A 24,867-nucleotide genomic window follows, 5' to 3' on the forward strand; every position below is an offset into this window, starting at 1 on the left:
TAGTTTCAGGTGGGTAGCCATGTTGTTCTGCAGTAGAAGAGCAAGATTTGAGTCCAGTAGAACGTGAAAGACCAACAAGATTTTTGTCTGGAGGAACTTAAGAGGTTTGGCTTTTTCAGCTGTAGCAGGTTTGTTTGTTCAGGTGTTACTTGATGTGTGTTCCCCTGCATGGGAGGATGAGGAACATGCATTTGCCTTCTGTGTTCATCTTCCACCCTCACCCCCACTAGTAGCTTCATATATGTCGAGAACAATGATGTCTTAAAAACTACCTTCTACCAAATAAGTCGCATCATGTTGGTTTTCTTTTGAACATACTGAATAACACCAGGTCACGTAGAAAATGGATGTCATAATATTCAAGTCATCTGACTATTGTATTTATGCAAGCTGTGGTTGCTGGGGGTGTGAGCAGCTGAGCCTCCAACAGGACAGTTGCCCAATTCCTTCCCTCTGTGCCCCACATCAGTGTTCATTGTGCTACTCGTCAAACTTGGAGATTAAAATTTCAGGGAGGAGTCATATGCCGCAAAGCGATGTTTAGTGGAGAAGTTAGGCCCCTTGCACAGGATTCAGCACTTGTTAACAATTCAGTAGCAACCTTCTTCGAAAGTAAAAAGTTGTGTGACATGTGAGTATGAGAAAGTCCTTAAGAGAACTGTGGTAGTCCAGTTAGTATAGTTGTAAGCATGTCACGGACCTTGCTTGAACCAGTTATGTGGACGACCATTTAAATCTTAATGCTGTTATGTTTTTAAGCACGCTTATGATATATACTCAAAAGGAAGATGACCTTGAATATAAGATGACTCCCCTAGAGAGAGAGAGAGAGAAGGCTATACATAAAAACAAAGGGCCTTGGATTTAAGAAGCGCACATGCACATGCATGCGCGCATGCACACACACACAAAAAGAGGAGAGTCACCTAGCCAGAGATGTCATCTTCCAGGACCACCTCTGTCTTCCCAGTCTCTCTTCACCCCCAGCTGCAAGCTCCAAATGGTTCCCTTGTCATAACAACCATATTTCTGATACTGCCTCTGTGCTTCTCTGTTAGTCCAGTCATTCCAGCCAGAAAACGTCAATCAGCCTAATGCTTCTGCTGGAGGGAGCACTCCTCCCTGTGTCTCTCTGCCCCCCGCCCCCCGCTGCTCAGGTCCCACAGGGTGACTTCTAGGGCACCCCTCCCCCAGCTAATGGAGAGGCTGGCCTCTCTCTCCCTCTGTGCTTTCTTGCCAAGCCAGAAAGCATGAAGGAAAAGAGTGCCCCAGCAGTAACGGAGCTACCTGCCTTCTTGTCTCTCTACAGGTGCAGCAGAGAGGCAAGCTGTCCCTGGATCAGCTAGGTTGTAGGAGTGGCAGCCTCCCTCAGCAGATGCCACCAGTCATAGAAAGGGGGCAACTTTACAAAAATTTGTATCTAAAATGACCCCACCCCTTTAAAAAGCCCCCAAAGTTTAAAAAAAAATACATTCCGGTACTTAAACATGCTCTTGGGATAGATTCTCACCAAAATCACTGCAAATCAAGAATAGTCCACCTGTTACAATCTCTATATAAAAGTTTAAATGAGCTTATCAGAACATGTAAACAGTTCAGCCAGAATCTTTTTATCATCTTTGATTCTACCTATACTGTTGACAATCATTTGGCCATTAGAAAAAGTAGCATTTTAGAAAGGTACATAGTTGTTTCTATTTTGTTTTCTTTGGGCAGAGACTTAACGAACAATCGAATTGGATGCCTAAGCACTGATATATTTAAAGGACTGACAAATCTCATTAGATTGTAAGTATCACTCTTGTAAATGTAACTTCAAGCATGCTATTTTCCCCTTATTTTAAAAGTGCTCCACGGGCAGCTTGTTGTTCTGGGCGGGCGGCGGGGGGAGGCAAAATGCCAATCAGATAAAAGATAAGGGATTGGCACGTGGAATCTTGATTTAGTATTAGAAATTTATTATATACTCATCTTCTGTGAAGGGAGTCCACCAGTGTGTAGGTTTTTTACAACATAATCCTATGCAGAGTCGCTCCAGTCTAAACTCATTATTTTTAGTCCAATTTTTACTGCATGTTATTCTCTTCCGTAGCTGGTAATGCTTGACACAATTGGCTTTGAAGGCCCAGCGCTCTCTTCCTGCCCACCATCTTTTTCTGTATCCTTCTCTACCAACTCTGCAGCCACCGTATGCTTCTTTGCAGAGGAATCTGAGTGCATTTTTTATCTCGCCATTTTAAAAGCATTGGTGGGTTCTCTTTGTTTGAAGACCTTTGGTGTTAAAATACACAAAGCAGTAGACTAGACACCAGTTTTCTACTTTCCTCATTTTTATTGTGGGCCAGGATTGGAAAGAGAAACTGAGGTTGACTAGATCATTTCCGCAGCTTTCCCAGTCCTCTTTAATTACCAAGTTTTAGGTGCCTTTTATGATGAGATTTACACTGTTATTTGCAGTATGGAGTGTCTTTTCAATTCCTAACCTGTATATAGCAAATTGTGGCATAGACACAAAATACATTATCCTGTACTGTGCGTTATCTGTGTTGCTAAAGGTTTGAACACAGTGCCATCTAAATTTATTACGATTTTTTTCATGTAACCATACTAGCTGTAAATAAACTATTGGGCGTAGAAGTGAGCCAAATGAGAGCTTAAATGCTTGAGATACTGTTTAAGATGCTAGGTTTAGCGTAAAACACCAAGTTCAGCAATGCAGATTTCTCCATCTCTAAGAACTAGGAATTACTCGTATCTAGTTTTAATGTTTGCTTTCTTTCCTTTAAAAAACACCTTTCTAGAAATCTTTCAGGAAACTTGTTTTCATCACTTGCACAAGGAACATTTGATCATCTTACTTCACTAAAATCTTTGTAAGTACTGATCTGTTTGAGGCTTTTTAAAGCAGAAAGTGTAATCTTTAATGCTTCAGTTAGTTTTTGAGGCTGAAATCAAATGCAGTACAGAACTACATTTAGCCTAGTTCATTTTGTTTGAAAGTAAGTGTTTCAGTAGGCATTCTAGTCCTTGTAATAAAAACTAAAAGTTCTTATGAGTGAGAAAGAGGATGTTTGATGCATATATTGACGTCAGGCTTATAAATGACCCAACGATCTAGTTGTTTGTGACAAGCAAAAATTGCCTCCTTGTACTCGTACGTAAGTTTGTGTAAATTGTCAGGCAGCTGGCTCTCTCTTGTGCCATTAGATTATTGTGAATTATTATTGCAAATCTAGTAATTTTTGTTATGGTCTTAGGCTGAAATATATAACTCCAAATAGCAAAACATGGCTGTCTCTTGATTTTCAACTATTTGGAAGCAATACTAAAAATTCTTCCTGAATTCATTGAGACTATATGTTTTAAAAGAGAACCTGTCTGTTCTTTATGTTCCAGAGAATTTCAGACTGATTATCTTCTATGTGATTGTAATATGTTGTGGATGCAGCAGTGGTTACAGGACAGAAACATAACGGTACGCGAGACCCGATGTGCTTTCCCCAAGTCGCTACAGGCTCAGCTGGTTCTGAGCGTAAAGCAGGAACTTATGACATGTGGTAAGAGTGATGCTGAATCTCCAGTGCATGTGGTTTTCTTGTGTACAGCCCAAAAGCATCTTTATTCTCAGTTTCCCTCTTGATTTGGTACTTTTGCTCTGGTTCTCCTGGTGGTGATGATGATCAGACAACATATTAACTTTATTAAAGGCTTTATTAAAGACTTAAAGGTTGCTGTAGTTCAACAGAAACCTTTCAAAAACAAAATCCAACGGGAGGCTGCTGAACTGGAATTCATATGCAAATTTGACTCTGTCAAGCTGGGACTGAATAGGGACTATGAATGGTTATCACATTATCACAGGTAACAGATTTCCTTTACAGAGGTGGGGTCTGGGGGAGCTCAGTGGCACCTGGCGTGGGCTTTCGGGGACCACAGATCTTTGTTAGATGCATCTAGCAGGGAGAGCTGTGGTTATCGAAGGCTCATACTGCATTGGAATTGGATGGTCTAGCTGTTTGGCTGCTACAAACTAACAGGGCAAACTCCTTTGAAGCCAACTGATCCACACACTAAAAGGAGATGTTTACATATACTAGCAAAGGAATGTTTTGGTTGCACCCTCCCCTTTCCCCCCCTAATTGCCTCTTCTCTCTCCTCCCCTCCCCCCCTCTTCTATATTTGACCAGTCTTTGTATCATGCATCTGACGAAGAGAACTTGATTCTCGAAAGCTTATGCTACAATAAAATTGGTTAGTCTTAAAGGTGCTACTGGACTCTTTTTGATTTTGCATATTAACCTTGGAAGAAAGAAATCTTTTTGGCTTCATGGGAAGCTTTAGTTCTTTCAGCTGAATATCACTTGAGTTGGTGGATGTATTTTTTTAAATGATATCAGAGTCTAAATTTTCTTTGAGAAAAATGGGAACTTGCGTAAACCTCAGCTTTTTAAAAATAGTGTAACTTGTTTTTTCCCTATGCTTCCAAACAGAGCCATGGGGGAAAAGATAATAAAGGAATGTTAGGATACTATGTTGGATCATACCATCTTTCCACTGTCAGAGGAAGGAGCAATCTTGCTTGATTCTCCTACTTACCAAATCTCTAGCCCATGAGACTTTGTCCAGTCAGGTCCCCCAGTCCCCAGCATAGCTTTTGGGGTCAGGTGTATCTAAAGGAATTGTTGGTGGGAGGGGCCAGACAGTGTACTATCTGTTTCCACAGGTAGAATGTCAGTAGGATGGAAACCATAATATGCAGAATTATATTTTTGGAGGCTTATCAGTATGATATCCAAACACATTTTTTCCTGAAAGATTGAGTAGTTTGTAGTCTGCGGTATGAGCATGCTTAAGTTTTTAAGTTAAGAAGTGATTAATAATTGCCTTTAAGGCATGTCAAATATTACTACAAAGCCATAATATATCTTCTTAATAGACAAATCCATATACATCTCATCTGCTTTTTATAACTTGCTATTCAGAAAAGCTGAGCAATGTTGATGAAGAGATTTCTTCCCTTGGTAATCTAGCATGTTAAAAGCTTAAATGTTGAAATTACTTAAAAGTTTATGAAAGCATTTAATGTGTATATGCTTTCCTGTCGTATTGCGTATTAGTAGGGGGTTGTGATCTGTGCTAGCTTGGCAATTTTTGAGTATCATTGGATCACAGTTAGATCTATAAAGAGGGAAGTGGGATGCAGCACAAGAAGATAAGGCAGGAGGAAGCCATTCTGGGATAGCAGATGCACTGGCCGAGCCGCGAGGATATTTCTAGTGGCAGGTCTGCAAACGTGTGGAAACTGCGGAGCTTCTCAATAGTGTGGATGCAAAAATTTTGAAAAACAAATTGATTACAGTCATTACAAACATCACTTCCTGGCTTTAATCCACCATGCACGTCAGTCCTGTGGTGATGAATGTTGCGTGTACTTAAATAAAAAAGAATGATAAGTTTCTTCCATTAGGTACTAGCACTTGAGATTTCTGAATGAGGTGGATTGTCAGTAGGTTCAGGAATAACAAAAAAAGAATGGCTTCTTCACAAAGTGCATAATCTGATAATTCACTTCCATATGCTGTGGTAGTAGTGACCACTAACTTTAATGGGTTTTTAAAAAAGCATTCAACAAATTCCTGGAAAATACTTTTACTAATGGTCATGGCATGGCCATGTACAAGGGTAGGGTCTCTTCCCTTTTGGACGGTAATGCAGTATAGACAGGAGTCACATTTTATGTTCTTAAATGTTGCTGCTTATGAGTTAATTGGTATCCTGGTCGTTATAATGCAAGAAGGCAAATACTGTGGTCCAGCTGTGGCCACACTCAGTACATGGAAGTGAAAGAACATTGTGCTTTCCGCTTTTGATGGGGTTCAACTGACCCTCTCAGACTCAGTTAAGAGCCAGCACTGCTGCTAAAAAGACAAGATAATGCAGCAGCAAAAATGCCTTCTTCCAGTTCAGGTCTAGCCTGGAAGATGGCCCCCTACCTTGTTACAGTTGATCTGGCTGTCTGGATCCACGCTATGGTAACATAGAGGCTAGTGTACTATAATGCAATCTATATGGGTCTCCCCTCAAAGTCAACTCAAGAGATGCCAACTGGTGCAGAATGTCACAGCTCTGCTATTATCAGGAGCTAGGTGGAGCATGCATATTACTCGTATTTTGCAGTCACTCCATTAGCTACTTATCAGTTACCAGGTTCTATTCAAAGTTTTGGCCATCACATACAAAGCCCTTCATGGCCTTGGTCCCTCATATCTATAGGATCCCAATCCTCCTGCACCTCATCACAGCAACTTCGCTTATCTGAACAGGGCCTTCTGCAGGTACCACTCAGCCAATAGGCAAAATCAACAGCAGCCCACACATATGTGTGCTCTGAGGTGGCCCCCATCACAAAATTACAAAAAAAACATTAGATAAGATAAAAATTAGGTAAAATACAAGTATATTTACAATACAGATTTACCACAACACGGGGAAAATTCCATTAAAACAGACATCAGTTAAAATCAAAAATCAGTAAGTTAACAGCAAGTTCCGATAACATCCTCTTTCTTTGCTGCATGTTGTATAATATGTCTTGCTAAATTGTTTATATTGTTTCACCATTGTTTCAGTTCCATATCAGATTTCTCCTTGTTTTCAAATTTCAGCAACCCATACAATATTGTATTGTTTATTGAACATCCCAGTTGTTGATCTTACTGACTTTCACTGTGTAATCTGTCTTGAGTCTCAAAGAGAAATAATTAAATAAAAAATATTTTTAAAATGTTTTGAAAGAGGGAGCAGGAATTAATATAAACACACTTTGCATCAGGGTAGATTTGATTTAAATCACTAGTCATGGTTTTCTACTAGAGATGGGCACGAAATGAACCACAGAACAAAATTCCGGATGGAACGGCTGGTTCATTTGCAGAGAAACACGTTCCGTGGGACTGGATTTTTATGGAACAAATGACTTTTTCCAACCGTTCCGTGGCCAGTTCTGTGTTTCACAGACCTCATGCTGGTTTCTGCCCATCGGCTGAACCCAGTGCGGGGTCTGTGAAACTGACAGCCCCTTTCTCCTGCTGCTCTGGCAGTTTCACAGACTCTGTGCTGGGTTCAGCCGATGGGCTGAAACCAAAGCGTGATATGTGAAACCGACAGCACCTTTCTCCTGCTGCACGGGCTGTCAGTTTTACAGAACCCACACCAGTTCCAGCGTAGGGTCTGTGAAACTGACAGCCCAGGCAGCAGGAAAAGAGGCTGTCAGTTTCACAGACCCCATGGCTAAACCCAGTGCGGGGTGTGTGAAAATGACAGCCTCTTTTTCCTGCTGCTCTGGTTCAGCCAATGGGCTGAAACTGGTGCGGGGTTTGTGAAACTGACAGCCCCTTTCTCCCACCGGTTCCAGTGTGGGGTCTGTGAAACTGACAGCCTGGGCAGCAGGAATAGAGACTGTCAGTTTCACAGACCCCGTGGCTGAACCCAGAAGAAAGGGGCTGTCTGTTTCAAACGCCTGCATCGGCTTCAGCAGCCGGTGCGGGGCAGTTGAAATGCCACGAACCAATTCCTGAACTGGGAAAAGGTGGGAAGTTCATGGTTCATGGTTCTTGGAATGCTACAAACCACAAATCACGTGGTTCGGGGGGGGGTTGGTTCGTGCTCAGGTCTGTTTTCTACATTAAAGACTCATTCTTGCTGGTATAATCTTAATATTTACAACCAGATGAAAAACACATGAAAAACTTAAAATATTGTCCTCTGTAGTTCACTCATCTTCATCTTCTTGTTTGTTCATAACCTGGAAAAGAAAAACGAGCTTTCCAGCTTTATCGGGTTCCAAACGATTTCTCAATTTACAATGAATTAAACCAAATGAAGAAAATAATCTTTCTACGCCAGCAGCAGAAGATACTGCTGTTCAAAGTGAAATCATTACTTCAGCAGTCTCTAAATCCAAGTGCTTAAGTGACTTCCACCAGTTCACTGGTATGACTTTCATTAAAATATCCTCAGCAAACATATATTTCTTGAATGGTTCCCCCTTATCTCTGAAGTTTATCATAGTTGCCATTAACGATGGGTGGTTGCTGGATACCCGTGCCATAGCTGACTCTTCCTCCTCAGCACTTAAGGTTTGACCCTGGACCCTGATAATATTTGCGAGGAAATGAGCTGGAGACAGGGCTTGTCCCATTCATTTTTGAATTCTTGTAATTTAATTCTGTCGGTGTGCAATTCTGTTTCTAAGTGCTCACTCAGTTCCTTCAAATTTCAACAGCATCAGCAATAAAACATATATTTTTTCTGTATTTTGTTTAAAGCTTCAGAAATGCGTTTCAGGGTGCTCAGCATATGTTCAACATTTCTCTTAAGCCCCACGTTGGGGATTTTGGTCATGGCGGTGCCGTTTATTTTCTCTCGATTTTGTTCACAAACTGTCATCAGAATAGGCCAGTTCTTGATATACTGCTCAAAACAGCCCACTACAGACTAGTTCCTTCTAGTGGAAGTGTTAGCTTGGTTCCACCCATTCTTTTCAGAGCTGCTACTGCAAAATGTTTGTTACAGACGTATTTAGCAACTTCAATAACATTAGTCTTTATTTCTGGAACACTGAAGTCTTTGGCTAGGAGGTGCAGCAAGTGATCACAGCTACCGTATGTTATTAGCTTTGTATACTCTTCCTGCTCTTCTAAATTTCTTCTCATCTTGGATACATTGGCAGCATTGTCTGTGACCAAACTGTGTATTAGACTTTTGAATTTTTGTTCACATGTTGTTGTAGCTTTTGCTGCCACTTCTTGTAAGTATTCTGCTGTGTGTGCATTTCCTGACGCATCAGTTGTTTCTGCAAGGAAGACATTCCCTTTTTCTGTTGTTATACAAACTCAAACAACAGGATCATTGTGGACATTACTCCACCCATCAAGATTGCTCTCCCATCAAAAGAGCCAGTTTGGTGTAGTGGTTAAGAGCGCGGGACTGTAATCTGGAGAGCCGGGTTTGATTCCTCACTGCTCCACTTGAATCCAGCTGGTTGACCTTGGGCTAGTCACAGTTCTCTGGAACTCTCAGCCCCACCCACCTCACAAGGTGTTTTGTTGTGGGGGTAATAATGACATGCTTTGTAAACTGCTCTGAGTGGGCATTAAGTTGTTCTGAAGGGCGGTATATAAATCGAATGTTGTTATTATTATTATTAATTATTAATAATAATTTTACCCTCTAGAGCTGTTGCACATTCCTCCATTTCTCTGTCATACACTTTATCCGGCCATTTCCCTGCAACATCTGCTCGCTGGGTGGACTGTATCCTGATCTCAGTGACTGAACCATATTAATGAAGTGTGGGTTTTCAATCAGATGGAAAAAAGAGTTTGTTGCATAAACAAATTGGGCATTTTTTATCAATTAACTTTTTCTAATCTGCTAGTTTTTAGCACAAACTTATCTGTGATGGTTCCTGGATGGTCAGCTTTTTTCTTTCTTTTAGGTGATATACTGTGGATGTGTGATGTGACTGAAACACTATCCTGGACAGATAACTCTGAAACTGTAGAACAGGAGAATGGTGATCTCTCTTTTTTTTTTTTTGAAAAGTTTTTTATTGGGTTAGAACATTATTATTTTTGCATTACAATCAATTTTCCCCTAATTTTCCGTTTCTAACCCCCTCCCTTTCCCCCCCTTTTGTTGACTTCCAACAGCTTTCCCACCCTCTGTCCCTTTTCCCTTACTTCTATTAAATTCTATTAAGCAGTACATCTTTAACTCCCTTACTTATTATACACCCAAACTATACGTCTTTAGTTAAACAATTTATCCCATTTTCCAGTTTTGAATATTTCTATATAAACCTATATATCATAAACCATAAAAATTTCCCACATTTAAATCAAACAATTTGATTTGTTCTCTATGTATTACTCATTTCATCTTTTTATGGTAATTCTATATAACTCCTCAGATACTCAATCAATTTAACTCTTCTTTACATTCAGTTTGGTGCATATAAATCTTGTCAAAGAAAGAAAATATTGTTAGTTAGTCAATCCTCATGTTTAAACCTTATCATTAATTATTCTCTATCAGTTAACCTATACATATCTATATATATCTCAATCAATTAATCTAACTGCTTATAAATTCACATTTCTCTTCCTCCCCCGGTAAAGTCACCCCTCTCTTTTATACTTTTATTATATTTCAGTAGTTCTCAAACTGCCACAGTTTTCCTCCCACCTCCCATTTCTTCTCCAGATATTGTTTCAGCTTCTCCCAGTCTGTGTTAAACTGCCCTGAGTCCAGATCTCTCAGTTTTCTTGTCATCTTGTCCATTTCAGCCATATACAGCAATTTGTAGATCCAATCTTCAATAGTTGGTACTTCTTGTACTTTCCATTTCTGCGCATACAAAAGTCTAGCTGCTGCAGTCATATAAAAAATCAACGTCCTATGATGGGCTGGAATTCCCTCCATTCCCAAGTTTAGCAGCAGGAGTTCTGGGTTCTTATTTATTTGAAACTGTAAAATTTCACTCATTTCTCTTATTATTTCCCCCCAGAACTGCCTAGCTACCTCACACGACCACCACATATGATAGAGGGAGCCCTCATGTTTCTTACATTTCCAGCATTTATTAGAAGTATTCAAGTTCCCTAGCGCAATCTTCTTTGGTGTCATGTACCAACGATAGATCATTTTGAAAATGTTCTCTTTAATATTGATACATGTCGTTGTCTTCATTGTAGTTTTCCACAAGTATTCCCATGCCTCCATTGTTATTTCTTTATTGAAATTTATAGCCCATTTCACCATCTGTGTTTTAACTATCTCATCCTCAGTATACCATTTCAACAGTACTTGGTATACCTTGGATATTCTTTTCTTGTCTTCTTTAAGAAGGGTCTGCTCTAGTTCCGAGTTCTCTGTTCGTATGCCCCCTTTTACAGAGTCCGAATTGTATAAATCTCTAATCTGTCTGTACTGGAACCAATCGTAGTTAGGTGATAGTTCCTCTTGCGTCTTTATTCTAAGTTTAGATACTTCAATTTTAGTTATTTCTTTGTATGTTAAACATTGTTGTTCATTATCAACAGCTCTCGGATCTATCACCTCGTATGGAACCACCCACAAGGGGGTTCCTTCTTGTAAGTAAATTCTGTACTTCTTCCAGATTGTATATAAACTTCTCCTTACAAAATGATGTAGGAACATCGAGTTGACCTTTACTTTGTTATGCCATAGGTATGCGTGCCATCCAAAAAATTTTTTATATCCCTCTAGGGCTAATAGTTTCTTATTCTTTAACGTCATCCACTCTTTTAACCAAACTAGGCAGATTGCATCATGATAAATTCTCAAGTTGGGCAGTTGCATTCCGCCTCTTTCCTTTGCATCTTGTAAAACTTTTACTTTCACTCGAGGCTTCTTGCCTGCCCAAACAAAATCTGATATTTTCCTCTGCCATTTTTCAAATTGTTTAGAGTCTCTGATGATTGGTATTGTCTGTAGCAAAAACATTACTCTTGGTAACACATTCATCTTAACTGCTGCAATCCTGCCCAACCATGACAGATTCAGTCTATTCCATTTGATCAAGTCTCTCTCTATCTGAGTCCATAATTTTTCATAATTATTCTTGAACAAATCTATATTTTTTGCAGTCAGCTCAACTCCCAAGTATTTCACCTTGCTAGTTACTTCACAGTCCGTTGTTTCCATTAACAATTGTTGTTTCTGCTTAGTCATGTTTTTGCATAATATCTTTGACTTCTTTTTGTTAATGAAGAAACCTGCCAAGTCACCAAACTCCTTGATCTTATCTATCACTTTTGGCATGTTCTCCAATGGATCTTCTACAATTAACATTATGTCATCTGCAAATGCTCTAACCTTGTATGAGTAGTCCTTTATTTTTATTCCTCGTATTTCCTCATCTTGTCGTATTTGTATCATCAGAATCTCCAATACTAAAATGAACAACAATGGAGATAACGGGCAACCTTGTCTTGTTCCTTTAGTAATCGTCAATTTCTTAGTCAGTTCATCATTCACTACAATTGCTGCAGTCTGGTCTCTATAAATTTCTTTAATTGCTCTGATGAATCTTTCTCCCAGTTGTAGCTTTTCCATAGTGGCAAACAAAAAATCCCAGTTTAAATTGTCAAACGCTTTTTCAGCGTCTACAAAGAAGAAACCAACCTCTTTATCACAACGCTTATCATAATATTCAATAGCATTGATCACTGTCCTTAAATTATCTCTTATTTGTCTGTCTGGCAAAAAGCCTGCTTGTTCTTCCTCTATGACTTCCGAGAGCCACCCCTTCAGTCTCTCCGCCAATATCTTCGCAAAAATTTTGTAGTCATTGTTAAGTAATGATATAGGCCTGTAATTTTTCACGTTAGTCAGATCTTGGCCCTCTTTTGGGATCAATGATATATTCGCTTCGCTCCAAGTGTCTGGAATTCTTTGATCCCTAAAAACTCCGTTCATCACCTCTTTTAGGAATGGTGCCAGTTCTTTGGCCATTGTCTTGTAAAATTTAGCCGTAAGTCCATCTGGCCCTGGCGCCTTTCCTAGATTTGCAGATTGTATTGCCTTACTTATTTCCTCATTAGTTACTTCACTATTCAACTTATTTCTCCAAGCTTCCGAGATCTCTGGAAGTTTAGTTTTCTCCAAATATGATGCTATTGATTCTTTGGTTACTTCTTTTTTATTATACAACTTAGCATAAAATTTATAAAAGGCTCTACTAATGGTAGTCTGTTCCAGATACGTTTTGTTTTCTTCACAGATTTTGTTTATTATTTTCTTTTCCCTTTTCTTCTTCAATTGCCATGCCAAATATTTCCCAGGTTTATTAGCACCCTCAAAAGCTTTTTGATTCAGTCTTTTAAGGTTCCACTCCAATTCTTTATTACTCATTGCTGTTAACTGTTCTTGAAGAATTTTGATTTCCTGATATATTTTCTTTTTCCCTGGTCTCTTTTTTAACTGTGCTTCTTTGGCCTTTATTTTCTCCTCAATCTCTTGTCTTTTCTCCTCTTTCTTCTTCCTTGCTCTGCCATTTAAGTCCATTAGTATGCCCCTTACAACCGCCTTGTAAGCATCCCAAACTTTATTGGTTGGTACTTCTTTATTCACGTTGTATTGTATAAAAAACTTTGTCTCTCTTCTCAATATTTCCATATTCTCACTTTCCTGTAACAAGTCCTCATTTATTCTCCAGGCTTTCCTTTTCCTCCTTTTTCCAAATTTCCACATAATTGGATTGTGATCTGAGCCTACCATCGGCATTATTTCTACCTCCTTAGTCCATAACGCTAAGTCCTTTGAGGCCCAGATCATATCAATTCTTGATAATGTAAGATGCCTTGCAGAATAAAAAGTAAACTGTTTGGTTTTAGGATATTCTCTCCTCCATACGTCTTCGAGAGTCTCTTGTTGAATCAACTCAAAAAAAAGCTTTGGCAATAGTCCTCTTTTCTTTTGTGCTGTTGTAGTCTTTTTGTCTAGTTCCAAATCTGTCACTCCATTGAAATCTCCAGCAAGAATTATCTGGTCATATACAAGATCGTCTAAATGCTTCCTTAAATCCTCAAAGAAGCTTTCCTTTGCACCGTTAGGTGCATAAAGTCCGACTACCAACACTCTCTTTAAATTCCAATTACATTCCACTGCTACAAATCTAGCTTCCACATCTCTCATAACAAATTTTGGCTGCAGCTCCTCTTTTATGTACAACACCACTCCTCTTTTTTTCTTGTTAGAGGCCGCTACAAATTCTTTGCCCAATTTTCCAGATTTTAAATATTTTACATCCTGTTTTCTAATATGGGTCTCCTGCAAACAAACAATATCACATTTTTGTTTTAGTAGCCAATGAAAAATATTTTTCCTCTTATTCGGTGAGTTTAATCCATTTACATTCCAAGATAATACTTTACACTCCATATTCATGGTTTTGTTGGTAAGTCTTTTTCATTGTCCTTGATAAATCTCTCCATCTCCCGCTCAGATCTGATGCGTTTTTTTGCCCCTCCAAACTCAAAGGACACTCCTTCCGGTAACTCCCATCTGTACCTGATATTCATGTCCTTCAAAGTCTGAATTAGCACTCTATATTTTTTCCTGTCCAGTAACACTGATCTGGGCAGTTCCTTCATTATGATAATCGTCTTGCCATCAATCTCCAATGGATCTTGAAATTGTTTTGTCACAATCCTCTCTTTCATGTTTCTAGTTGTAAACTGCACAATCACATCCCTTGGTAGTTTCCTCTGGGTTGCAATTCTCGAGTTCACACGGTACGCCACATCTAGGATAGCCACAATTTCCTCCTCCTCCTTCCCCAGGTAATCAGCCAACACCTCAGTCATCTGTTCTTGCGCTGACTTCCCTTCCACTTCCGGCAGACCACGAAAACGAAGCTGCTTCTCCATGTGTTTAGTTTCTGCAACTGACATCCTCCCCTTCACCAGTCTCATCTCTGTTTGTTGCGTGTCTATTAAATTCTCCATCGCGTCTTCTACTGTTTTAACTCTCTGCTGCGTTCCTTGTAATTCACTACTAATCGTTTCCACGCCTTTTTTCACTTCTGACAGCTCCGACTTTACTGTCTGTGTAACTTCTTTGACCTCTTTAATAAGCTCCAGTTTCGTGTCCTTAAGTTCTTTCATCATGTCTATAAGTTTTTTGTCCAAATTTTCTATCGCCGATTGCCACTCTTTTTTCGACATCGTGGGGCTTGCTTTAGCTCGCTCCCACGAATCTGCTCTCTTCCTTAGCTCCGTGGCGTATATTTAAACGTTTTCCTTTTTTTCAAATGTCCCAATCTTTGCCAAAATTAATTTTTTTTGTATCCAAAATGTCGGGCGTCTTTTCTCTATGGTTTCTCTATGTTATTGTAATCCAAGATGGCCTACTTCCTCTTCCGCTGAAGCCGCGACCCTTCCCCTTTCAAAAATGGCGATTCCCTGCTTCCTGTCCGTCGGCAAGGGCCGCTTCCCTCCAGCCACTCTATTGTTGTTACGCACTTCCTGTCTCCCGTCTTCCCACAGCAGGTCTCGCGATGGTGTCTTTTTCCCACAGCTCCGAAACCACAGGTATTCAAAACAATAGTCCAATTTTTGCAATAACTTCTTTAAATTTAGTCTCTTTTAAAATACAACTCCTGCCGAGTCTTCGCCTCCTTTTCACTAGTCTGTTGCAGTTTAAAAATCTACTTTCTTTCTTCTCTGTTTTTATCAATCTGTCCCGTTTCAAGAGATAGCGATCTTTACCTTCTCTTCAGCTTTCTCGGGTTGTAATCGCTGTTTCGATCTTAAATTCTCCTCTCGACTTCCCTCCCCGATCGAAGCTTGGGTATGTAGGTCTTATGCCAGCCGAACTGGCCCCAAAACTGCCGCAGAGATTATAGCCGACCCGTCGCAAGGTGGGACCTCAAGGATCAGGGGGGAGACTCCTTGTGTAGAGCCCCCCCTCGTCCGAGATCTAACTCACCCTAGGGTCTTGAGCGTTCTTTGCCTGCTCCCCGCCTGAGAGCAGTCGGCCGCGGGTTATTTTCACCCCTCCGGCCGGTTAAAACAGCAGTCCGGTCAGCTCCGCAAATGGAGCTGCGTTAGACCTCCATGAATCCCAAACCGGAAGTCAGGAGAATGGTGATCTCGAAGGGGGATAGTGTCCAGAATCCTTTATGCCGATGATGGATTCCGCTAAAAAAAAACCCCTCAATGCTGTTATTTTATTATTTATACCATTTCTGCTTATTTGGTATTACTCATTGTATTCACTGCCACTCCCCAAAAGAAATATTTGCTTGTTTCAGCTCTTTATTTCTTTATAACAACTGTATGTGACCATTTTCACCGAGGACAATTTAAACTTTAAAAAACTCCCCCTTTGTTCCAGCTGACCCAAAGTGAAGGCCTTGTGCAGTCCTGAGTTCCACCACCTCTTTTCCCAGAAAAAAAGCCCTGAAAAAAAGGCAAATTCAATCTTGGGTTGTATCAAAGGGGCCATAGCATTGAAATCGCAGGAGGTCATAGCCCCTCTCTATACTGCCTTGGTCAGGCCACACCTGGAGTATTGTGTGCAGTTCTGGAGGCCTCACTTCAAAAAGGATGTGGACAAAATTGAGAGGGTGCAGAGGAGAGTGACGAGAATGATCAGGGGTCTGGAGACTGAGCCCTACGAGGAAAGGCTGAGGGCCTTGGGAATGTTTAGTTTGGAGAAGAGGAGGTTGAGGGGGGACATGATTGCTCTCTTTAAATATTTGAAAGGCTGTCATTTGGAGGAGGGCAAGGAGCTGTTCCAGTTGGCAGCAGAGGGTAGGGCCCGAAGCAATGGGCTTAAATTACACGCACAAAGGTACCAACTGGATATTAGGAAAAACTTTTTCACGGTCAGAGTAGTTCAAAGGTGGAATCAGCTGCCTAGGGAGGTGGTGATCTCCCCTTCACTAGCAGTTTTCAAGAGGAGGCTGGATGAATATTTGTCAGAGATGCTTTAGGCTCATCCTGCATTGGGCAGGGGGTTGGACTAGATGTTCTGTATGGCCCCTTCCAACTCTGTGATTCTATGATTCTATGACAGTAACATGCAGTAATAATAACAAATATAATTTAGCTCAAACATGAAAGTTCCTCAAGGCAGTCTTTAAATATGATGAAATCAAAACGTTTACCAACCTGAAGAACCTGCCTGTTCAAACATGTTCCTTTTGTCGTCTTCATCACAGCACTTCTCATGATGCTCTTTCATTTTGGCCACCAGGCCTTGCATTTCTTTGTTGCAGTGTTTGCATTTTGCACGCATGCTTGCCTTACCCATAGATAGAGGAACTTCATTAAAATATTCCCAAACTGGGTCTCTTTTACGGCCTGCTGCCATTATAGGTTTTCTCCTCCAAGGAAAGAATAATACGATGAACCTCAGGCTATATACATAAAGATCGAAATACTTGTGAAGTATTCTGCTCAAAAGGTTTCACTTTCATTTTTACTGCTTGCCCCTCCTTCCTCATACTTAGTTTTTTGTGCAGATATATTCCGCTAAAGTGCTAAACTTAGCACTTAAGAAGTAAGGGGTTGATTCTGTGTACATAGATTTGCAAAGGAACAATGAGATTAAGGTCTTTTTCTCAACTCTATGTTTATTTTATAACATTTTTTTCTGTGAAGAAGAGGCATGTGATCTCTGCAAACACAAATTCACAGTTTGGAGGTCTGTTAAAAAAAACAACCCAAGCATCTGTGATAATATCTTCTAGATAGAAAAATTGCCCAATAATTTTACAGAAACCTCTGGAAGAGCATGACATTGTGAATGAATTAATGGAATTTATTTACCAACAAATTTAAACATTGCATGAATATATAGCCTCATGGTACATAATTAAAAACGAATCCTCATTTCATGATGAACTATAATGTATCTTAAACAGAAAACTATCTTTAGATAGATTTTTCCTCAAAAATGTATTATTTTAAAAAATCCAATTTAAATTAAAAAATCATTGATTTTTATCCAGCCTGCTTTGCATACAACCGATATGTATTTTGTCTCCCAGATGTCTTTCGAACTTTGATATTAGATCTAGAGTACAAGCTGTCTCGTAGGAAGTATGATTGTTTGCTCATCTGATCCTGCTAATGGTTATGTAAAATTTCAGTATAAGAATTTTCAGATTCACATTCAATGATACTAAGAAGTGTTTCCAGTAAAAAAAAAATGTTTTTTTAAATTTTATTCATAGAATTAAAAGCTCAATAAAAAGGGCAGAAAGTAGAAACAAAGAAAAGGATAAGAAAAAGCTTACAAGAAGAAGAAAAGACAGAACTTAGAAATAAAAGAAAACAATAATACATACTTCATTTCCATTCTTCCCTACAACACTTATCTTTTTTAACAAATATCATTCTTAAAATTTCATCTCTCCCAAATTTTCTTTTCCACTACTGCTTCTCTTCTATTTCCCCCCCCTAAATTTATTTTAAAAATCAAAGCCATAAATCATCAAACCACTCTTCCTCGTTTCACGCAGAAAGTCAATAAGGGGATTCCAGTTAGACAAAAAAGTAGACAGTGAGTGATTCCGCACACATTGGATAATGCACTTCCAATCCACCTTATAGATCATTTGGAGTGGATCTTTTTGTGTGCGGAACAAAAAATCCACCTCAAACGATTGATAAAGTGCATTTAAAGTGCATTATCCAACGTGTGCGGAATCAGCCAATGTTTTATCTTTGATCAAAGCTGTAAGTTTAGCCGTCTCCGCTAACTCTGTCATTTTCATAATCCAGTCTTCAGTTGAAGGCAATTCTGTGCTTTCCCACTTTTGCGCATATAAAAGCTGCTGTAGTCATGTACAAAAATAAAACCCCATGCTGATTTTCCAACTGTTTGTCCGTGGATCCCAACAAAAAGGCTTCTGGCTTAAACTGTATAGTAGTCTTTTTAAAAAATTGTGTTATCATATGGATTTGAATCCAGAATTTTCTAGCTTTACGGCAAGTCCACCAGAGATGATAGAATGTTCCTTCTTGTTTCTTACATTTCCAACATTTATTCGACATACCTTTACTCGTTTTAGCTGATTTGTCAGGGGACATATACCAGTGATACATCATATAAATATTTATAAATATTTTCTTTAAGCCTAACACTGAAAGTAAATTTAAGCCCCTTTATCGACATATTTTCCCACTGATCCATCATTATATTATACCCAAATTTGTAGCCCATTTTACCATACAATCTTTCCCAGATTCTTCATCTGTTTCAAATTTCAGCAACAACCTGTACATTTTAGAAATAACATGTTCATCATTTAAACACAGCTCTTTTTCAAACTCAAGTCTTGTCATGTTCAAATCCCCATAATTTTTTATCTAATTTGAATCTTTCTAAAAGTTAAGCATAGGAAAACCATTGACATGTATATCTGTTAGCTATTAAATGCTCCCTTGTCTTCAATTTGCAATCTCCCTCTGAGAATTCTAGTAAATCTCCGTAAGTCAACCATCCCTGTTTTAAAATCATCTCTCTTCTATAAAATGCTTCCTGTGTTGAAATCCAAAGTGGTGTCTTCTGTGTTAGTCTCAGTTTATATTTATTCCAGATTCTCAAAATGGCTCTCCTGATATAATGATTTTTAAAGTCTGCATTGACTTTTATTTTGTCATACCACAAATTGTTGATTGAATACTTGATGCATTTTTTGTTTGTTTCAATGAAATATAGAGCCACCTCTGGAGTTACCATCTTTCTACATGACCCCCTCTCATCGTCAGGTTGTATTTGAAGGAGACAGTCTGCCTTTCCAGTGTATGGCTTCATATATTGATCAGGACATGCAGGTTTTGTGGTATCAGGATGGCAAGATAGTAGAAACTGATGAATCCCAGGGGATTTTTGTTGAAAAGAATATGATTCATAACTGCTCACTCATTGCAAGGTAAGGGTTTCATTTGCAGTTTCTGGTTATTTTGAGATTACTTTGCTAAATACCTGTATATAGAAGTTTACAAGTTAATTATTCAGGGAGAGTGAACATACATAGAGTGGTAGCAGTATCACACCTATGGCCCCATGCATGTTCACTATAATCTGTGAAGGAGGAGCCTATGCACACAAGACCTGTGTATGCAGTTGGGTCTCCAAATTTTTGAAGGTTCTTGTTCACATATGTATATGTTTGTAAGTGTGTAGGCTTTTGCCAATAGGTTCAATCACGTACACGTGGGAGCAGTTTTTGCTATTGTTTGCACTTAACATGCATTTTTCTGCCATAAGTAGTGCTGTACTGGACACATTTTGGAGTGGAAGACATAAAATCAAGTCTTCTGTGCAGTATTTATTTCCATTCTTCTCTACAACACTCACCTTTTTTAACAAACATCATTCTTAAAATTTAATCTCTCCAAAATTTTCTTTTCCACGACTGCCTCCTTTCTATTTGTTTTTTTCCCAGATTAATCTTAAAATTCAAAGCCATAAATTATCAAATCATTTTTCCTTGTTTATTGCAGAAAGTGAAGGGCTTGTATCCAGCAATGAACTTAGCGCAATTCTATTTATACAAGAAATTGTAACTAGGGGTGTACGCTTCTGGTATTCGATCTAGGAAAAATACCCGAATTGGACCCAATCCGTAAAGATTCAGCGGTTCTGAATTGGGGTCAACATGCTGGCCCCAATTCAGAAACCCCGAATCAAAGGTTCCCGAAGTGATTTAGATCACTTCAGGAAGCTTTGGGGCCTTTCCCGGGCTTCAACTGGCTTGCAGGGGAATACTCCCCCCGCAGGCCAGTTGAAGTTTAAAGGGCTCCCTCCCACCACCCCACTTAACTTTGCCTTCCCGGCGGCGACAGAGAAGGTGACATGGGCAGCAGAAGCACTGGTTCCGGCCTTCCCCACCACCCACCTGGCTGCTACAGTGGTGGAGAAGGTGGCACGAGCGGTGGAGGAGCTGGCTCTGGCCATCCCTGCCACCCAGCTGGCTGCTGCGGGCTGCAAAGGCATCGGCTCGGGCCTTCTCCATCGCCTTGCTGGCCACTGCGGTGGCGGAGAAGGTGGCGCGGGCAGTGGAAGTGCCAGTTCTGGCCTTCCCCACCACCCAGCTGATTTTCTTCCTGGCTTCACGGCCAGGTACATGGGGTAGGTTGGGGGTGGGGAGGACGGGGGGACTAAGTGGGGGTGGGGGGGCTGGAAGACAGCTTTTCCCCCTCAGTTTGGTATGCTCCGAATCTTTACGGAGCATATCGAAGTAATTTAAATTCCCGAAGCTGAAGCAGCTTGCCGCTTTGGTTTTCAGGGTATTATAAATCATTTTCGCACTTCGGGTAAACCCGAAACAGGAAAACTGATTTTTTTTCCCCATGTACACCCCTAATTGTAACGTTTAGCACTTTCTTTCCAATCAGTGTCTACAAATTGGTTGCTCAAGATTTTGTGCAAGCAAAAATGCAAGTGGAGAGAAAACAAGTTTGACCTAGAGCAAGCAGCCACTGTGTTCTTTTTCTCATCTTTCTGCTTGGGCTGGAGCTCTAGTGCAAGTAGAACCCAGTGCTTTTTTATTAGTTTAGGGCATCTTTAATGTTTAAGGTTTTTTTCCCACTAAGCTGAATAAATGGCCTTTTTGAACAGAATGACCCTTTCTGAATGTTTTCTTGCCGTTTTTGAATGCTGGTCTTTCCTCTTACTTTAATCTTAGTGCCCTGACCATCTTAAATATTCAAGCTGGATCTACTGGCAACTGGGGTTGCCATGTGCAGACCAAACGTGGGAATAATTCAAGGACTGTTGACATTGTTGTATTGGACAGCTCTGCACAATACTGTCCTCCGGAAAGAGTTGTCAACAATAAAGGTGACTTCAGGTTGGTGATGACAGCTTTGGAAGTGGATGTGGTGGCTGTTCATTGCTTTTTGAACTCAACTGTTACTCAGTTCTATTCTCCTTCCTGTTAAATGGGTTATCCTAGTGCTCAATTTCATTAGAGAGGTAAACATACAGTCAGTGTCTCTTAATGGGACAGCTTGTTGGAAGAAAGCTGACCATCTCATTCAGCTTAAAATTGCCAGAATTAAAGAACAACAGCTTAAAATTAGCTTTAATTTTTAATGATTTAAAGGGTAGCTAAAACTTAGTGTAGTATTTAGTAAAATTTGCAGTGAATAGCCATGATTTAAGAAGAATGCTAAATGGATGGAAATTGAAATTTTAAGGATATAATTTTCTTTGGAAGAATTTTGTTGTCTTTTATAGTAATTAGTTGTATATTACGGTAAACAACTGTTTTCAAGAGGTGAATACAGTAGGTGCTGAAGTATCATTTGTATCTCATTTTGGTGGCATTGAACTGTCAATATTAAATATGCCTTTCCCTTTTATATTGCAAGTTTCTCAAGTTTGTGTTTTATTTCTCCCTCTTCCCCCCCCCCCCCCATCTTTCCCTCTTCTGTACTAGTTGCTGGTCACTCGTAACAGTGTGTTACTTCTAGAGGTATCAGTTACAACAGTTAGATTATCTGTGTGTGAGAACTCTGTTTCTAACGTGGATCGGTTTTACTTTCTAGTATTTGAAGTGAGCATACACATTTGTTATTAATCGATGCTTGTTAGTATCCTTATTTCAATCTCTTTTTCTCCCCCTTGTGCTCAGTTCAGGAATTTGTTTCTTAAGGTGACTTTGAGCATGGCTGTCATTTCTATTTAAGAAAACTATGTATTATAACCTAACATGTGTGAGATCTGTGTTCAAATCAAAACATTTTACAGAATTTAACTTCTGGTTATAACCTGCATTCAGAAAAATTTATTTTGAATTCAAAGTGAAACTAGATGTTGCTGAACTTGTAGTTTATACTGAGTCACATAAATGGTCTAACCCAATATAATTATTAGGATTGGCAGCAATTTTCTAAGGTCTCAGGCATGTATGCTTACCTCAGATCCATTAACTTTAATATCCTTTAAATGGGAAATGCCATGGATTAAACCTGAGAGCCTTACTTGCATACAGCCACTGAGCTGTGGTCTCCCCCTTCCCCACCATGTCCATCACAGAGAGGTCCATAAAAGGACATGACTCACAATTCGTTCCTAGCTTGCCTCACTCATGTTTGTGAGACATTGTTGACCTGAAAGAAATAAGAAAGGGAACAACTTCCTTCACTGTACAAAAGTATCTGTACCAGGATGCTATTTTTATGTCATAGGTGGTCAGTTGAGTGTTTACTTACATATTAGAAATGGGTTTTTTATCATCACCTGAAGGTGATGGTTCATGTGCTCTTTCTCATTGCTTTTTTTAAAAAATAGATTTTTATTGGATGGATCAATATATAATCAATTTCAAATACAAATACATTCCATTTCAATTCCCCTGTGTATATTTCCCCACCCCCTCCCCTCCCCCCTTTTTGATAATGACTTCCAACAGCACTCCAACCCCCCGTTATTAATGATACCTTATTTCTATACTAAAGTTGTTCTTTTCTTAATATTAGTAAGGATCTTAATTATATCTTATCTTACTTAATTTCTTTAAAACCCCTCGAAAGACCATAATTGTCCCTTAACATCCCATTTCTTTTCCATATATTTTTTCAACTTTTTCCAATCTTCTAAAAATACTTCTGGATCTTGCTCCTTCAAATTTCTTGTTGGTTTGTCCATTTCAGCCATGTACAACAATTTCCTTGTCCACTCTTCAATTTCAGGTATTTCTTCTCTCTTCCACTACTGGGCATATATTATTCTAGCTGCTGATATCATATAATATAACAATACCTTATCATTTCTATTAACATCTTCCAAATGCAATGATAATAACAACATTTCTGGATTTTTTGCAACATTATAACAAAGTATCAAAGACATCTCAGTACATATTTTGTTCCAAAAGTCTCTAGCCTTACGACAAGTCCACCACATATGAAATAGAGAACCTTCATGCTCCTTACATTTCCAACACTTATTAGATAGCTGTTTGTTGGCTATGGCTAATTTTTTCGGTGTTAAGTACCATCTATATAACATTTTATAGCCATTCTCTCTAGTACTGGTACATGTTGATATTTTTAAAGTATTTTTCCATAATTGTTCCAATGCTTCCATCGTTATTTCATCGTTGGTTCATGTGCTTTTAATAGACTGGCATAGCCCTGATTCTTTGGACCCAGGCCGTATTGCACAAACAATGTACATAATTTTGCACATGCAGTGGAACTTCATATACTTTTACTAGACTCCAAAGCAGTCTCAAGGCCACATCATAAACTTAGTGTGTAAAAAAAGCTTCATGAAATGGGAAGAGAAGAGGTAGCTACTGGTTTGAGAAGGGGGGGGGGAAGCGTTATCGCTCCATCTGGCATATCCAAACCACTATATGTCTAACATAGTTTGGGCAGGGGGGCTTTCCCCATCAGTATTTTGCCCTCTCCATTTGTAGTCATTGTTGTCTTGAGCCTATGATATAAACTGTGTTTCAGGTGATGTCCATGGAAGAACATGCATTGCAATTTAAAACACTTTTAAGTTTGTCTTTGAGCTTGCAAAAAGGTTTGCCTTCAAGCATTCCCCATTCAAATAACCTGTCCTGCTTACTGATTATTTAATGTAATGAGATTTTGTCCCACTGAAATTCCTTCGAAGGAAAGATTCTGGAATCATTAACTTTATCAGGAGGTTTGGTAGAGTCAGGTTTACTCACTGACTTCCCTGTCTATGGTATATAAAGAGCAGCAACGCAGAGTTGTTTTTCATCTTTTGAGGCTATACAGGAATCAGGTTTTGACTTGTGAAGGAAATTATTCTGAACAGATGGCTGTAAATGCACCTATGAACATTTTCTTTTATTCCTGCTTTGGATGGATAGAGCTTAGCTGGAAGTGCCTGTTTTGCTTCTGCTTAGAAACCATTTCATATTGAAGGTGTTGAACTCTTTGCCAGGAAGAAAATGGTTTATTCGGGCAAAGAAAGAAGGATGTGTACATAAGACGTACTTCATTTTAGCTTGATTGTCCTTCGAAATTCCATATATAGCTCAATATTTACTCAGCAGGATATTTCTTTTACATCTGCATATTTTGTGCATCTTGCGCAAACAGCATCTTTTTATTACTTGCCATAGCAAAATGTAAAATAGCAAACAAATTCTGGGGGAACAACTACTCAGCTTTCTTCTAGCAAGTCTTTTCTTTGGGAACTTGTTGAAAATAATTAAAGCCATTGCTGGCTCAGACTAAGGTCTATCAGTACAGCATCCCTTTTGTAGCAGTGGCCTGCCAGATGCTTCTTGGAAATCTTTAAGAGGGCTTGAAGGAATTATATAGGCTATTCTAT

General features: G+C 39.3%; 1 protein-coding gene across 2 annotated transcripts in view; it reads left to right on the forward strand.

Moving 5' to 3' along the window:
* ADGRA3 (adhesion G protein-coupled receptor A3) overlaps window positions 1-24,867 on the forward strand; it is a 95,485-nt gene that overhangs the window by 25,422 nt on the left and 45,196 nt on the right. For both annotated transcript variants that reach the window (XM_054999223.1, XM_054999224.1), the window contains exons 4-8: window positions 1,717-1,788; window positions 2,802-2,873; window positions 3,397-3,557; window positions 19,261-19,474; window positions 21,233-21,397. In XM_054999223.1, the coding sequence (XP_054855198.1) occupies window positions 1,717-1,788; window positions 2,802-2,873; window positions 3,397-3,557; window positions 19,261-19,474; window positions 21,233-21,397 (684 nt within the window). The remainder of the gene's footprint in view (window positions 1-1,716; window positions 1,789-2,801; window positions 2,874-3,396; window positions 3,558-19,260; window positions 19,475-21,232; window positions 21,398-24,867) is intronic.

The sequence above is a fragment of the Eublepharis macularius genome, chromosome 15 (genome assembly GCF_028583425.1).
Source record: "Eublepharis macularius isolate TG4126 chromosome 15, MPM_Emac_v1.0, whole genome shotgun sequence".
In the NCBI taxonomy this organism is placed as follows: domain Eukaryota; kingdom Metazoa; phylum Chordata; class Lepidosauria; order Squamata; family Eublepharidae; genus Eublepharis; species Eublepharis macularius.